A 15,107-nucleotide genomic window follows, 5' to 3' on the forward strand; every position below is an offset into this window, starting at 1 on the left:
TTAACGTCGACATTTGTAGCCCACAAGTGAGGGCGACTGAGCTTCTACATGGGAAGCAGTGCCTTCCCGAGCTTCCTCATGAAGTGCTTCCTCAGCGCGGCGGATAGAGTGGGTCGCGGTGGCACAGAGTCTGCATGTACTGAAGCGGCGGAAGACGTGGGGCGGGAGCGTGAAATCGGATGTAGAGGGCGTACGTAAGGAGGAGGAGGAGGATGAGGATTAATGCTGGGAAAGTCCTTTGTCGCGATCGTGCACAGGAGGTCCGAATCGTGAGGGAGCGCTTCCTGCCGCATTCGGACTTATCACAGCATGTCCATGATCATATTAATACCGGCGGCGAGAATGCGCCAGAAGTGTGGGGAGGGCGCGTTCTCGCGTGCGCGTTAAGGACAGCCGTGCCTCGCACAGGGGAGACCGGTGCATGGGTGCCGGCAGTCAAACGAGCCTCACTGATGACTCCTGCTTGGCCGGTGTGTGCAAGAGACGGCGGAGGAGCTGATGCCGCCCGAGAACAGAGCCGAACAAGTGAGACGGACGAGGCCAGCTCTTCGACTCTCTCTCTCTCTCTCTGCACCGCTGCCATGTGAACGTGTTCCACTATCACCGGACTGTGGGACCTCCGCCGCTTCACGCTGCATCACTCATTGCCGTTGCCGTTGGCGGGGCTGACCGCTGCGCACAACGGCGTGTCTGCAGGTGTTTCAGGTTGATGAGTCGCAATCGGCCACTTCTTCTCTACACCACCTTCACACTCGTCCCAATTGTCACCGCCATTGCTCGCCGTGTTCCTGCGTAAACGAGGCGAGCGGCCGCGAACCCGCTCACACACGCCACTTGGCCCCCTAACGGCTTAGACACATCGCCTCTCACGTCGACACGCTTCTTGCACCGATGTTGCGACGCTCACAAACGGCCGTGGGCATGTCGCTGTAAGGCAGCCAGTCTCGCAACGGCGACGGCCAACTTGACACCGCGCATCGACTCCACCCCGCAATCGTAGTGCTAGCGGAGACGCGAACACCACGCCATCGTCCGCCCGGATAACAACGACCTCCGACCGCACCACTTTCATTGCTCACCATGGCCAGCAAGAGCGGGGCGGGCGATGCGCAACCAGGCTCCATCTTGCTCGTCGTGCACGACTTCCAGGCCCGCAGCCCCGACGAGCTCAGCCTGGCCAAGGGCGACCGCATTGAGCTCATTGAAAGGTGCGTATGGCGATGCCCGACACCACACATGCCCTAACACGCTGTAGGGACGATGACTTCGGCGATGGATGGTAGGTCTACTCACCGCTGCCACCACCAGCTCGCCCGCATCTGACCGCGCGCAGGTTCTTGGGAAAGCATCTTACCAACGGAAGCAGCGGCCTCTTCCCAGAAGGTGGGTTGCATGGCATTCGTCCACCGCGTGCGTTCCAACACGCTGACTGCGCATGCAGTCTACACCACGCCCGCACCCAAGGGCACTTTGACCAACAGCGCCCATGCAAGGCGTCGCTCCAACGATGCCGCTGCTAAACTCGCGGCCCAAACCGCCGCATCTAATCTTGCTACGCCTGATCCTGGGTCAGGAGCAGCACGCCGCGATCCCTCCACCACCCACTCTCTTCCACCCCCAACCAGCGCTGCGCAGAGTCCCGCCGCTCTCGCTGCCCTCCGAACATCGTTGCCCGGCAATGGCGCTGCCGCGGGGCGGACCTTCACCATCACCTCCGACTCCCCTGTGATGAGCGAGACGTTGTCGGTGATTGATGAGCATATAACAGACTTGCGATCCCCGAGGACTTCATACGGCCCTGCGAACGGCCACAAGCGAGACACCTTGTCGAGTGGATATCCACCACAGCAGTCAATCCGAAGGTCGTACATTGCGGGCGCGGAAACCGACGAGGAAGAGCAACAGCTGCACACGGAAGAAGAGGTCATGTCGTGGGGACCGGAGCGCGTGGCCGAGTATCTGGAGGACAACGGCGTGGAGAAGTCACACTGTGACGTGTTTCGGGACCAAGAAATCAGCGGCGAGGTTTTGCTTGCCATGGACCAGAATAGTCTGTTCATAAAAGAGTTTGAGTTGGGCGCAATTGGAAGGAGACTTCGAACATGGTAAGGACACAGCCCACGCGCAAAATGTTGATCCACAAAGTTACTGACTGAGTATGCGTGGCGGCAGGCACAAGATCAAGTCTTTACAAGACGAAGTCAAGCGCAGTGCTATTCCGGTGGACCTGGAAAGAGAACGAAGTGCTTCTGAGTATTCCCTCGGCGCAGACGCTGAGGAAGGCGCCAATGATGCTTCGACAACTGCTCGCAATCGCAGCTCGACGGTCGGGGGTGCTGCGTTGCCTCGTGGTCTCAGCACCAGCAAACGACTTAGTGGTGAGAATCAGATGGCATTCGCGCCCGCCGGATCTAGACGTGTGAGCGCCGGCATGTCGCCGCTGCAGACCATGACAACTGCGCAAAGGGATAATACGCAACGGCCATCAGCGCAAGGCGTCCGCAACCTGAATCATTCGCGTCGACACTCCAGTATCGACTCAACGTCGACCGACGGAGCAACCCGCATGGGACACCGCAAAAAGCCTTCGTTGGACCAAAAGTGGGAGCCCGGACAGAAGGTCAATGGGTCGCACAGATACACTGCGAGCACCGACTCTCAGCTCCCGGACCGACAGCCACGAGGCATGTCTCCGACGGAAGAATTGGATCGAGGCTACTTTTCCTCTAACGAAGTGGATGGGCGCACCCGAAGATCTGTTCTCACGAAGAGGAATTCGACGGGCATTAGTATGGCTTCTGGCGTCAGTCCCCTGGATTCCCGCCTCCCTAATTTCATGGAAACTCGCGAGGATGTCAGCCCTATCCGTCCTTCCTCCCACCACACCAGCGCTCTCGACGCGATCCACAGCAAATTTGGCAACTACCGCTCCGCGACGACTCCCATGGCAAAATCTCAACTCGGTTCGGCCAATCCAATCGTCACCAAATTGGACCATGGCAGCACTCAGTCGCTTGGCGCGATCGCTGCGAGTCCGACGAAGATGGCAGATGATGCGAGTGAAGCGTCGAGCGATAAGGCTGCTTCAGGGATGCCGTCTGACAAGGCAAGCCCGAGGATCAATATCAGCATGTTTAACTCTGCAAAAGCGAAGATGACAGGGTTTAGGTCGATTAGTGATGCTGTCACAAAAGATGAGAAGAAGTCGCCTACGAAGAACGATGGCTCCTTGAAATCGCCAACCAGAACAGGCTCATCTACGCCAAGCACCGAGGGGAAGAGCTTTGATCTCAGCAGCAAATCAGCCATCGACTCGCGCGCCTCCACAGGCTCCGCCGGCAATTTGCTGCCACCGCCTCCAGCGAAGCGACCACGCGCCAAGACAAAGACTAAGAAGGCCACATCTGCATACACTCGTGGATTGGAGCAGAAGACACCGCAGGAAGCGATGATTACTTGCGACTATTCGGGCTGGATGAAGAAGAAAAGCGGATCGCTCATGACCACGTGGAAGTCGCGCTTGTTTGTTCTACGTGGCTGCCGATTGTCCTACTACTACTCGGATGATGATACGGAAGAGAAGGGATTGATAGATATTTCGTTCCACAGAGTCTTGCCTGCGCATAACGAGACTTTGACTGGTCTGCATGCAACCATGACCGGAGCATCTGGAGGGCCCACGAGTCCCATGCACGGCTCCACACCAACCCTGGCGCAGCAAGATTTACGAAATAATCCACCTCCGAAAGGTGAAGAAGGAGAAGGCATGTTTATCTTCAAGTTGGTGCCTCCCAAAGCCGGACTCTCCAAAGGCGTCAACTTCACGAAACCTGCTGTTCATTATTTCGCTGTAAATTCGAGGCAAGAAGGCCGGCTATGGATGGCTGCGCTTATGAAAGCCACTATCGACCGAGACGACAATGGTGTTGTCACCACGACCTACAATCAGAAGACTATATCATTGGCTAAAGCGAGAGCACGTCGCGAGCGACCACCTGCTCTGAAGGAAGAAGATAATGGCATTGAAATCGATGGAATCGCCGAGCTTCCTGGAGACGATGAACTCAGCGATCGAGGCCTCGGCATCAATGGATTGAACGAAAAAGATTCGACACTAGGCGGTGCTCAGGAAGACGACAGTACACTCGATGCATCGTCAATCGCCCCTAGCACCGCCGCAACCGAAAGTGTTATGAACGAAGAACGACCGACTACTGCACAGAATGTGTGAATGATGTTTACTATTCATGATGACCCAGACACGAAAGGAAGGGGGCTTGGCTGGACATAGCCACATTTTACGGGAGATGTGTGCCCCAGTTTGTTTACTATGTTCAGGTCTCAAACACAGCGAAGGCGTCTTTTCCTGTCCAGCGAGCGCTATATGATCGTTATTTTCTCTACCATCAGCTTTGGTCGAGAAGAGATTTATTTTTCTTTCTTGGATTGGAAACGAGAGTATGATCGATGGAGTGGCCGATACCCATGTCGCTTTTTTCCCTTTTCTTCGCTTTCTATATACTGAAGAAATCGAGATCGAAAATATTGTTCTCAATTTAGGAGGAAGTCTGCTCTGCATTAAGGCCTGCGCTCTGTCTAACAAGCACGTCAGCTAAGCGACTTGAGGTGTTTTCGCAAGGTCGTGCTGACTCTCGACCTTATTCCTTTGACGACGACGGCTTTTCCCTTGAAGAGCTTTGGGTTGATCGTTGTGGATCTGATGCAGTAGACGCTGTCGAAGAGCTTGTTTGATTGCTCGATGATGAAGTTTGTAGACTTGATGGTGCGGTTGCGCCTGCGAGATGGGCTGGAAGGTGATGAATGTATGGCATTGTCTCACGCTGTCCTATCCGGTGAGTGACCTTTGGGATGGAATGGGAGCGAAGGTTTGGGGCACAAAAGGAGGATGCATTCCGAATGAACGTGTAGTATAATCTAATCCAATGTCCCTTGATTGATCTTCTAACGGGTATGCAAGAGAGCTATGTCGATATCGTAAGTTGGGCCATTGGGCAAGCATTGAATGTTGTTGCCTGATGCCTGATAATGGGCTGATTACTGCCGGGAGACATTGTATGCAGGGAGCTTTCTGACGTCTGCCTGGGAAGCTTTGTAGGATCATGACGGAGACATGGGGTCGGGACTCGGGCTGTGAAGCACTACTTTTTGGTTTCTTTCTTATCACACATTAGCATCTGGCCCTGCCAGACTCGTACCCAAAACGCCGCTCTCGAAATTCTATATGATCATGTCATTCGGCAGGCTTTGCTCCGCTTGATCAATCTAATGCCTGGTGCGAAACTTTTGTGGTCTGTAAGACGGAGAATCATGCAGCTTTTCAGTTGCACCATTCTTAGACAACCGATTTACCGCCTCCACCAGCAGCCTTCCTCGCCTTGTACCACAGGGTAGGCAAGATGCAAGACGAGCAAGTAAACAAGATGGCCAGACTGATCCCGAATCCCCAAATCGCCTTTGTCTCGTAGCAGTTGGCCTTGGTGCTTCCAGCCCAGTTTCCCAGGCCCAGGGTGCTTCCAGACTTTCCGATATTGCTCGCCAGAGCTTGAGTAAACGCTGCCGCGGATTGCGCGTTGGCCGCGGCGTTCTTGTCTGCGATGATCGTACAGTTCAGGAAGGAAAGAGGTTTGCCCAGGACAACAGCGACGACGACGAACGCTATGAGTAGCAGGAAATCCACGGCTGTCATGATCAGGAGGCCGAGGTTGGCTTGGGCGTAGAAGAAGGGAATGCTGATGAGGCAATAGAGCGTTGCCATGCAGGTCTGAGAAGGTATGTCAGCATCAAGCAGGATTTGTGATGACCTGTGTTGGGACTTACAATGACGAGAGTCCCTACAATCTCTTTCGGTGGCTCAACGTTGGAGCTGACGATTTGGCTGACGAAGTTGGCAGTCATGCCGACGATGGCGATCATGGAAATGAGCGAGAGGCCTCGAACAAGGACAAAGGTCTTCGCCAAAGGCGCGGCTCCATATTCTGGGACAGGCATGGTGGCTTGTGTATTCGGTACTGTGGAAGGTTGTACAAAAATTCGAAGTGCTTTCCGTGACCGACGTTTCTGTATTGTGGGTATTCGTGAGTTCGGCTGCCGTGATGTTTGTCGTAATGTTGATCCCTGCCAGCGGGAGATCGTGTCTAGATCTAGAGTTATGCTCGGAATGGTAGAGGAAATAAGATACTGTGAAGAAAGTGCTCAAGGAAACACAAAGGAGAGTGGTAAAACTAGAGTTGTCGTTGTTGATGTTCGTAGCTTAGCTTCGAGAAAGTTCAGTCACTTATATTCGCGCGCTCTGCGGGCTCGACAACGCTCAGACAGTGATCGCGACTTATTCTTGTCTCTTTCCAAGACCCAGACTTGGTATAGAGCGGTTTCGTGGTCCTCAGGCACGAGAAGATCTGAGCCAATAGAAGCCGGCGGCTAGCGAGGCGGACTCGGCGCGTAGAGACAGATGAAGTCGCACGGACAACCACGTCTGCCTTCAAAGACCGGCTGGCCTTTCTTGTTCGTCGCTATAAGGACGTGCTCCTAGTCCGTGTGTCGTTGACAGTCGTCTTGAAACTGGTGGTGTCCCTACAGCGAAGCGGATCATCGCTTGCAAGCGTCTGCGGATGTTTGAGCCTCTTCCCGGCGCGTCAAGAGGAGGCTGAGCATCTGCGTACAATCAAGAAGAACCTGGCTGCACTCCGAGCCTGTGGCTAGATTGATGCGTTCCATCGTAGTGTTGTAACTTGTACTAATTATTCAAGGGCTGGAAGAAGGAACGTCGGCTCTTTCACCTCGCCAAGCCAGAGTGTGTCCTGCAACGTGCAAGGACATCATCTCTATTCAAGCGGACTATCAATCAGGCGTCCATTCGAAAAAGCGCATTGAAGGCTACATTGCAAACGAAATCGCATTTAGGGTATCCGCCAATGACTCCGCTCAGCACCAACGCTTCTATAAACATGAGCGCCGCGCTATACAGGCTCGTAGCTTTCCAGCTGTACATATGCGCCTCTTTCGCGCTCCTCGGCCTTTTGTCTCCTTCCTATGATCATATCCTTCAAATCAACTATGCGCGATACTATGCCCGCTCTGCGGAGTGATAGTACGCCTTCAATGTTCTCTTCCGCCATCCAGCCAGGTCTGCTCCAGAATTTCAATAACAAACTACTGACCACCACTGTTACACTTGAGCATGCCATTGCAGCGCCGGCTGCTAAAGGTGGCAGTGTGATGCCCCACGGCAGGAGAAAGCCCATAGCAATTGGTAACCCAAATGCGTTGTAGACACAAGACAGCAGTAGGTTCAGCTTGATTCTCCTGAAGATTGTTTTGCTTAGGTGAAGTGACGCAGGGACGTCCATGAGCTGGGTCGGCTTCATGAGCACGATATCCGCAGCGTCCATCGCCACATCAGTGCCAGAGGCAAGGGAGATTCCAACGTTTGCAGTGGCGAGCGCAGGAGAGTCGTTGATGCCATCACCCACCATGGCCACTGTGAGGCCCCGTTTCTGTAGGTCCTGAATGATCTCCTTTTTACCTTCGGGCAACACACCAGAGAAAACATTTTCAGGCTCAATGCCAACCAGAGCGGCAACGTGAATGGCTGTGGCCGCCTGATCACCTGTCACTAGAGACGTTCCGATATTCATGCGGTGCAGCGCAGCAATGGCGGCTCTAGCGGTTGGCTTGAGTATATCCGACAAACCCACAGAGCCAGCGTAAGCCGCATCGATGGCGACATGTATTGTGGTGATACCTGCTGATTCAGAAGCCTTGGAAGACGATGGAGCAGAAAGCGACCGACGTCGTACCTGCTCGTAATCGTCGTATTCTTCATCAGCACCCTTTGGCACTTCGATACCCTGCTTGCGCAAGAATGAAGCATTGCCAATGACGATGGCGTATCGCCGCCGCTCGAATTTGGGGCCCGGTTCGATTGATGCGGAAACGCCGTTGCCCACGGTCGCTTTGAAATCTCCCATGTGCCCTTCAAGTTGCTCGTCAGCCGCTAGACCTAGCTTTTGCTTCGCGCCATTGAGTATTGCCTTGGCAATAGGATGCTCGCTGCTGGTCTCAGCAAGGCCGACAAGTGTCCACCAGAGGTCGGTCTGTGGTTTCCACTGCTCTGTTTGCTCAGACTGCGAAACACTCATCTTGCCCATAGTGAGTGTTCCTGTCTTGTCAAGGACAACATGATTGATCTTGGTAGCAGTCTCCAACGCTGCTCCACCCTTCACCAAAATGCCTTGCTCCGCACCAACACCAGTGCCAACCATGACCGCAGTGGGCGTTGCCAAACCAAGGGCACATGGACAGGCAAAGACGATGACTGCGATGCAAAGCTTGACGCAAACCATGAGCCGTCCGCCGCTGTCATCCTTCAGGAAGATTGACGGTGGGTGTGGCAATATATGACTGAGTATCATCCACCCAACAAATGTCGCTAGGCCCAGCGTGATAATGATTGGCACGAAGTATCCGGCGACGATATCTGCCAAGCGTTGGATTGGCGCACGACTCGTTTGTGCTTCCTGGACGAGGCGAACAATCTGACTGAGCTGTGTATCTCGGCCTGCCCGTGTGACTTTGAAGTCCAATCGGCCGGCATTGTTGACAGTGCCGGCCATGAGAGCCGAGCCAGGCTTCTTGTTGATGGGCATAGCTTCACCAGTGACCATACTCTCATTGACGTAGCTCTCACCGCGCATAACAATGCCATCCGCGGGAATCTTGTCTCCCGGCTTCAGAATCACGATGTCGCCTACCTCGATCAATTCAGTGGGAATAGTCCTCTCCTCCATAGCAGATCCTGAAGCTTCATTGTCCGTGGTCTTCTTTTCATCGATTCCCTGCTCCGCGTCCCAATTCTCAGAGGCTTTCGCAGCTGCAATGGGATCTGTGTAAATGGTGGCCATTGGAGGTGAGAGACTCATGAGTCTCGACAGCGCCTTCGAAGTTTGCCCTTTGGCACGGTTCTCCAAGAAACGGCCCAGCGTGATGAACGTGATCAGCATCGTGCTTGTATCGAAGATTGTTGATGGCCTCGAGTGAGGCGGTATAAGGATTGAGACCAACATGGCCGCGCAGCTGAAGAAGAAAGCTGCCGAAGTGCCAAGTACAACGAGTACGTCCATCGTAGGTGACCCATGCTTGACGGACTTGTATGCCGAGACATAGAACCGCTTTCCGATTCCAAATTGCACGGGTATTGTTAATGCGAGGCAGGCAACATCACCCAGCCAGAGGCCAGGAATGATCGGCAGCTTGATACTACCCACGTCCAGAGGCTTGACGAACATGGGTAGAAGCATACTTATGACGAATACCGGGATGGCAAAACCCAGAGACACTCGAAAGGCGCGCTTCCATTCTTGAATCTCCTTGGTCTTGGCCAGTGATTCCAGTTGCGCGTTGTTATCGTCGTTGTCAGCCACCAGTGCATTGTATCCAGACTGTTCAATTAGTTCCACGATCGCCCTTAGACCAATCACGGATGGGCTGTGTGAGATCGAAGCCCGGCCACTCGCATAGCTAATATTGATTGAGACGATTCCAGGCACATTCTTTAGCTTCGTCTGCAACTCTGCCGCGGATTCGGGACTGGGCAGACCGAACACTTTGAACTGTGCCAGACAATTGGACGCCGATGCCTGCACGCCTTCGTCCACGCTTGACACTACTGTGGCGTCGAAACCTCTGTCTTCGATCGTCTCGGTGATTTTAGCAACGGAAAGCACCGCGGAGTCGTGGAGAATAACTGCGCGTTCAGCAAGCAGACTGATGTTGAACTGGACAAGACCAGGAAGATCCTTCACGCCGCTTTCAACTGCAGAAGTGCAAGCACCGCACGTCATGCCCTCAATGGCTATAGTAGTAGTTGTATATCGCTTGCTTGTGCTCTTCCTTCTGGATCGTGGTTTTGTAGAGGTCGTTTCGCTCGATTTGGTCTCCAGAATCTCTGCATCGAACCCGGTATCCTCAATGGTCTCTGCAAGTTTTTCCGGGCTTATAATGCTTGAATCATGTTCTATTACAGCGCGTTCTGACAGCAGCGATATACTGATGCTCTTGATGCCTGGAACATCCTTAAATGCGCCTTCCACCGCGGATGTACAGGCTCCACAGGTCATACCTCCCACATGGAGCGTCGTCGCAGATGTGCCCCCTCCCAGCAGATCTGTCTCTTCACCTCCCGAGTCGTCTTCGTCAGACACATCGAACAGGGGTCTCTCCGGCAGGTCGCTACTGATGACCGTAGCATCAAATCCTCTGTCGTCTATGATTTCCCGTATCTGCTCGGCGCTGATCTTGTCTGCATCGTGGGCGACAACAGCCCTCTCCATCACCAAGCTGACGGAGACACTTCCAACCCCGTCCACATCCTTCAGTCCAGATTCAACAGCCGATGTACAAGCACCGCATGTCATTCCCTCCACTCGTAATGTCGTGGTCGTCATATGCATGGTCGGGGGCGCTGCCGCGGTGTTTGGCGCCATGTCGAAGGTGGTGTCCGTCGAGAGACGGGGAGGTTGCTACGCTATCAGAGGGGGACAAGTGACGGTGTCGCTCGCAGCCGATTACGAATCCTTCCGCGCATCCGTGAATGAGTATGCGTAGGTACTATCGTGAGAGCAATACGAGGATCGCCGCGAGTGCCATGTGCTGCGGGCAGAGCGCTGTACGCGGATGTCAATAGAGAAAAGGACAAAGAAGCAGAGGGCGTGGACGCTGCGGTCCCACAGCCAACAAGGCGCCGTTTCAAGCAAACAACATGTCAACTTTGGGTGGGAGGAGTGTCGTGAGATGGCGACAACGCTCGGGTGATACTTCTTGGGCGGTCTTGAACGGCTTCCGACCTTCCCAATCAAGGCCCTGATCGGACGCTTTGCTTATCACGTAATGCTTGGCCGGTGATCAGCCAAGTTTGCAAGGGTAATGTTCACTTGTCCCGCACATAGAGAGTCTCGTGTACCACATATATTCGCTGTTGCTACTTCGTCTTTACACTTCAAAAATCAATACCTGTTTGGCGAAGTGAAGCCACTTCCATGCTATGAAGTTAGTACCTCGCCTCCAGAGGGTACCTCCAGCTACCGGCTTCCAGCGAATGGAACCGTATTGCCGCACTTATTTATAGCTGTGCACTGCTCTGCCACGAGGTCGCTCACTGGCCCACCAGCTGTTTCAGTATCTTCACGCACTCATCTGGCTTGCTGAGGAACGGACTGTGGCCACCTTCCAAAGTGAAGAAGTCGAAGTTCGCTCGCTCCTCTTCACTCAGCAGTCCAACGAGAATTTGCTGGATGGAGAGCGGCAGAGCAAGGTCCTCGGTAGTGTAGACATATGTACATGGAAATTGCCTCCAAGGCGCGTGTCTGGTAGCCTCCGTAAAGGCTGAATATGAGTGCGGATGCACGTGCTTTGCAGCTTCTTGTGCAAGCTGGGGATCAACGTCTTGGTAGAAGCACGACACAGGATCAGGTACGACCACTGCGTGTCCCTGGAGAACCGTGAGCAATACTTCGTTACCGAATATGAGCTGGCTACATACCTCGTGTCGAGCCCAAGAAGCGACTTGGCCGTTGGTGCGAGTGGTCAATGAATTCCCTTGCTGAAGGACTATAGCGCACAGGTAGACAATGCGCTGCACCTTAGTCTTCGCCTTCTCGCTCAGCTCTGCTGCAGCTTCGCCACCGACCACACCGCCGTAGCTGTGGCAAACGGGTACGATCGTATCAGACTCCGCCGCCGCTTGCTCCAATACGACCTTGGCCGCTTCGACATCCGCCCGAAGTGCACCCTCGTGCAGAACCTCTTCGATGTTGGGATTGACCGAAGGTAGGTCTACAGTCGATACGCGAAACCCGGCATCCTTCAGCCTTGTGGCGAGGAGGTGCAGATGCCAGGCCCGGTGGTAGGCGCCATGAATTAGAACGAAGTGAATATTATTTCCAGACATGATAGTGGTGTCTTTGAGGATGAAGCAAAGAACTTCGTCTTTTGGCATTCACGCCATCTTTATAGTTGTAGTTTGTACCGTCCGCCTGCTGCATTCGCGCAACGCATTGGCACAGGCTCGCTCCTGAGTACTGAACTCACCTTGTGCTTTTGCCCGATAGCGATCCAGCTTAATAATGCAGCGAGCACTGTAAGCACAACCATCGACACTAAAGCGAGCCCTAAATCACCAGACGAGAGGCAGACAGCTTGCCGTGACATGCTGTATGGTGCGATGGTGTTGTAGGATTGAGCGGCATTGCTCTGGAGGCCTTAAAGCTAGCCGCCATCGTTGACCGGCGCCATGCTGTACCAAGCGAGCACATCCCACCTGCGATGAACGCCGACCTTGCTATCTCATCAGTCAGCGCCGCGGCGTGATGTTCGTGTCTGAAGTTGAGTGCCATCACTAAGATTGTATTCGCCTCATCGGCAGTGTATATCTCGGATGTCGGTTGAGACGTGCTCAACAAAGCTCCCGCACTTCACACTCAGCTACGCCACAAGCGAGAGGCGAGATCGCGCTACTGCATCTTCCGCCAGTCAGAGACAAGGGCGAATCGTATTTCTTCAGCCAAGGAGCCCCAGTCAAACTTCAATTCGGCCAAGTCTCAGGTGACTTTGCTGCAATAGGCATGAGACCGCCAGTAGTGCTGCCACCCTGGCCGCAGCGGCAGGCCGCGTGTCACGGTGGCCAGTGAGCGTCGAGAGGCCAGACTCGCGAGTCTCCTGGCGGCCCTCTGCTGTCTGCACCATTTCTCCTCTCCTCCCCCGATCCACCGCGCATCTTCAGTATACAGCCTTTTGGTGCCACACTCGTTGAAGGCCGCGCGTTTTTCCCACTGTCGCTTTGTGGTCTTCATCATCATCACCCATTTTTAATACCGACCTTCGCTTTGTGTCTGGCTTGGTGGCGACGATTGAGATCGACGACCGGGCATTCCTGAAACCCGGTCGCTGCTGCAGAAGACAAACACACGACAGGCGCGTTGCACAGCATCCACTGCTCGGGCGCCCGCCTTCTACCGCTGCTCTTCGCATACCTAGTCCGACGAACGAACAAGCCCATTTGCATATCTACCCTTCGTGCAGCTGCACGCGTTCCGACGCCATGAAGTCGACCTTCTCCGCAGCCGCGATTCTCGCCGGCCTCGCGCTTGTCAGCGCCCAGGACTCTCCGAAGTGTTCCCCGAGCAGCCCTTGTCCAGCAGACGCGCCTTGCTGCTCTCAGTACGGCCAATGTGGTGTGGGTGCATACTGTCTGGGAGGATGTGATCCCAAGTCCTCGTTCAACCTCCAGTCGTGCATGGCTGCACCGACATGCAAGAGCGCAGACTACAAACTCACTTCGCTGGACGATGTGATGCCAAACACGCGATACCTGGGAGATGCAAGCAAGGCGAACTGGGTCAGCTCTGGAACGGCTGTCGCATACAATGGCGATTCGCTGTTGCTCACCATGGCACCCAGCACGGTCGGAACTCTGCTCTCCAGCACACACTATGTTTGGTACGGCAAGATTAGTGCAACAATGACCTCCTCGAGGGGACAAGGTGTTGTCACTGGTTTCATTCTGATGAGCGACGTCAAGGACGAAATTGATTTTGAATTCGTTGGCGATGACGTTCAGGCCGCACAGAGCAACTACTACTACCAGGGAATTACCGACTGTGAGTCTTGCCCTCCACTGTCATCATGCGGACTTTACTAATCGGTTGTAGATGGCAACATGAAATCACTTGGAGTGTCAAACACCGACACTGACGTCCACACTTACACGATCAATTGGACTCCCGACGAGATCACATGGAGCATTGATGGCAAGGACCTGCGCACTCTCAAGAAGTCGGATACATACAACGAGACTACCAAGAGCTACAACTACCCACAGACCCCATCTCGTGTACAGCTCTCGCTCTGGCCGGCTGGTCTCCCAACCAACGGAGAGGGAACTATCGAGTGGTCAGGCGGTCTAGTCGACTGGGACAACAGCCCATACATGCAGAATGGCTATTACTACGCAATGGTCAAGGACATCTCTGTTGAGTGCTACGATCCACCAAAAGGTAATGCAGGTGGCAACGCCTACTACTACACCGGCGGAAGCTTCAACGAAGACACTGTTGCTATCGGCAGCAACAACACTGTCCTCGGTTCGATGATGGCAAATGGCAACAACCCAGACTATGGCAAAGTCCAGCCAGGCTCTTCCACGGCTTCTGCTCCCAAGATGGACAAAACTCCTGAGTCTGTGCCAGGTGTCACTGGTGGTGGCAACGTTGCAGCCGGCGGACAAGCTCCTATCGAGTCCTCTGACAGCAACAACGGAGGCTCGTCCAGCTCTGGTTCCGGTTCCGGGTCTGGGTCTGGGTCTGGTTCTGGGTCAAGCAGTGGCTCGACTGGCGACTCGAGTTTCTCACAAGGCGGCGGAAGCACTGGCGCCACTACTGGTGAAGCGCCAAGAATGATTGCCACTAGCAGCGCAGTCGCTCTGCTTGGTTTCTTCGTTGCTGCTCTTATGCTTTAATTTCTTGTTTATTTGTCAAAAACGCTGCACGTTGGACTAGCAGGCGGATGTAATGCCCTGACGGCTTTTCACTCCTTCAATGAGCGGATGGTATCAGTCGATGGCCGCGCGGGTTTGTACAGTACCTTGCCCTTGACTAACGACGCATTGGATGTTCTTTTCTTCGTGCATGATTGGTCTAAGTAGCCAGTTGCATAAGCAGCAAAAAAGTAATGTTCAATGAAATGAAGCATGAAAGTCTATCGAGCTCAGACCCCCTTTACACACCGAGTCTGGAGCAGAGGCGTCTTCATTATTGAAGATCACAATGCAATGTAACAGGGCGTACTCTGCTCCATGGCATCCAGGTGCATAGTAAGGCAAATATCTCTTGACATCGGAGTGATTGGAGCGGCGGTGGTCTGGGTGTGAGCGGGTGTGGATCCGGTTGCAAGGCTCAGTTTTGCCAAGCCTCCCACAACTTTTCGAAGTCGCCGAACGCCGACATCAATTGCAGGACGTCGTATCGCAGGCAAGATTCAGTTGACCACCGCACCGACCGACACATCCCTCTTCCTCCGTCCAACACCCTCAATCC

General features: G+C 54.1%; 5 protein-coding genes across 5 annotated transcripts; 2 read left to right on the top strand and 3 right to left on the bottom strand.

Annotated features, from left to right (window-relative positions):
• Window positions 1-1,080: 1,080 nt before the first annotated feature.
• On the top strand, window positions 1,081-4,231 carry CKM354_000571900 (uncharacterized protein; the record flags this gene model as incomplete). Its single annotated transcript, XM_044801001.1, has 5 exons — window positions 1,081-1,208; window positions 1,256-1,279; window positions 1,334-1,383; window positions 1,442-2,105; window positions 2,173-4,231. The coding sequence occupies 5 exons, from the start codon at window positions 1,081-1,083 to the stop codon at window positions 4,229-4,231; spliced, it is 2,925 nt and encodes a 974-aa protein (XP_044656936.1).
• Window positions 4,232-5,353: 1,122 nt separating this feature from the next.
• On the bottom strand, window positions 5,354-6,009 carry CKM354_000572000 (uncharacterized protein; the record flags this gene model as incomplete). The annotated part of the gene is made up of 2 exons (XM_044801002.1): window positions 5,354-5,782; window positions 5,839-6,009. The coding sequence occupies 2 exons, from the start codon at window positions 6,007-6,009 to the stop codon at window positions 5,354-5,356; spliced, it is 600 nt and encodes a 199-aa protein (XP_044656937.1).
• Window positions 6,010-6,977: 968 nt separating this feature from the next.
• Window positions 6,978-10,502, bottom strand: CKM354_000572100 (Cu(2+)-transporting P-type ATPase CCC2; the record flags this gene model as incomplete). Its single annotated transcript, XM_044801003.1, has 1 exon — window positions 6,978-10,502. The coding sequence occupies one exon, from the start codon at window positions 10,500-10,502 to the stop codon at window positions 6,978-6,980; it is 3,525 nt and encodes a 1,174-aa protein (XP_044656938.1).
• Window positions 10,503-11,170: 668 nt separating this feature from the next.
• Window positions 11,171-12,013, bottom strand: CKM354_000572200 (uncharacterized protein; the record flags this gene model as incomplete). The annotated part of the gene is made up of 2 exons (XM_044801004.1): window positions 11,171-11,506; window positions 11,558-12,013. The coding sequence occupies 2 exons, from the start codon at window positions 12,011-12,013 to the stop codon at window positions 11,171-11,173; spliced, it is 792 nt and encodes a 263-aa protein (XP_044656939.1).
• A 1,101-nt stretch (window positions 12,014-13,114) lies between these two features.
• CKM354_000572300 (uncharacterized protein) lies at window positions 13,115-14,530 on the top strand (the record flags this gene model as incomplete). Its single annotated transcript, XM_044801005.1, has 2 exons — window positions 13,115-13,673; window positions 13,725-14,530. The coding sequence occupies 2 exons, from the start codon at window positions 13,115-13,117 to the stop codon at window positions 14,528-14,530; spliced, it is 1,365 nt and encodes a 454-aa protein (XP_044656940.1).
• Window positions 14,531-15,107: the final 577 nt, after the last annotated feature.

This window comes from Cercospora kikuchii (assembly GCF_019650295.1).
Source record: "Cercospora kikuchii DNA, contig_00003, whole genome shotgun sequence".
Taxonomy (NCBI): domain Eukaryota; kingdom Fungi; phylum Ascomycota; class Dothideomycetes; order Mycosphaerellales; family Mycosphaerellaceae; genus Cercospora; species Cercospora kikuchii.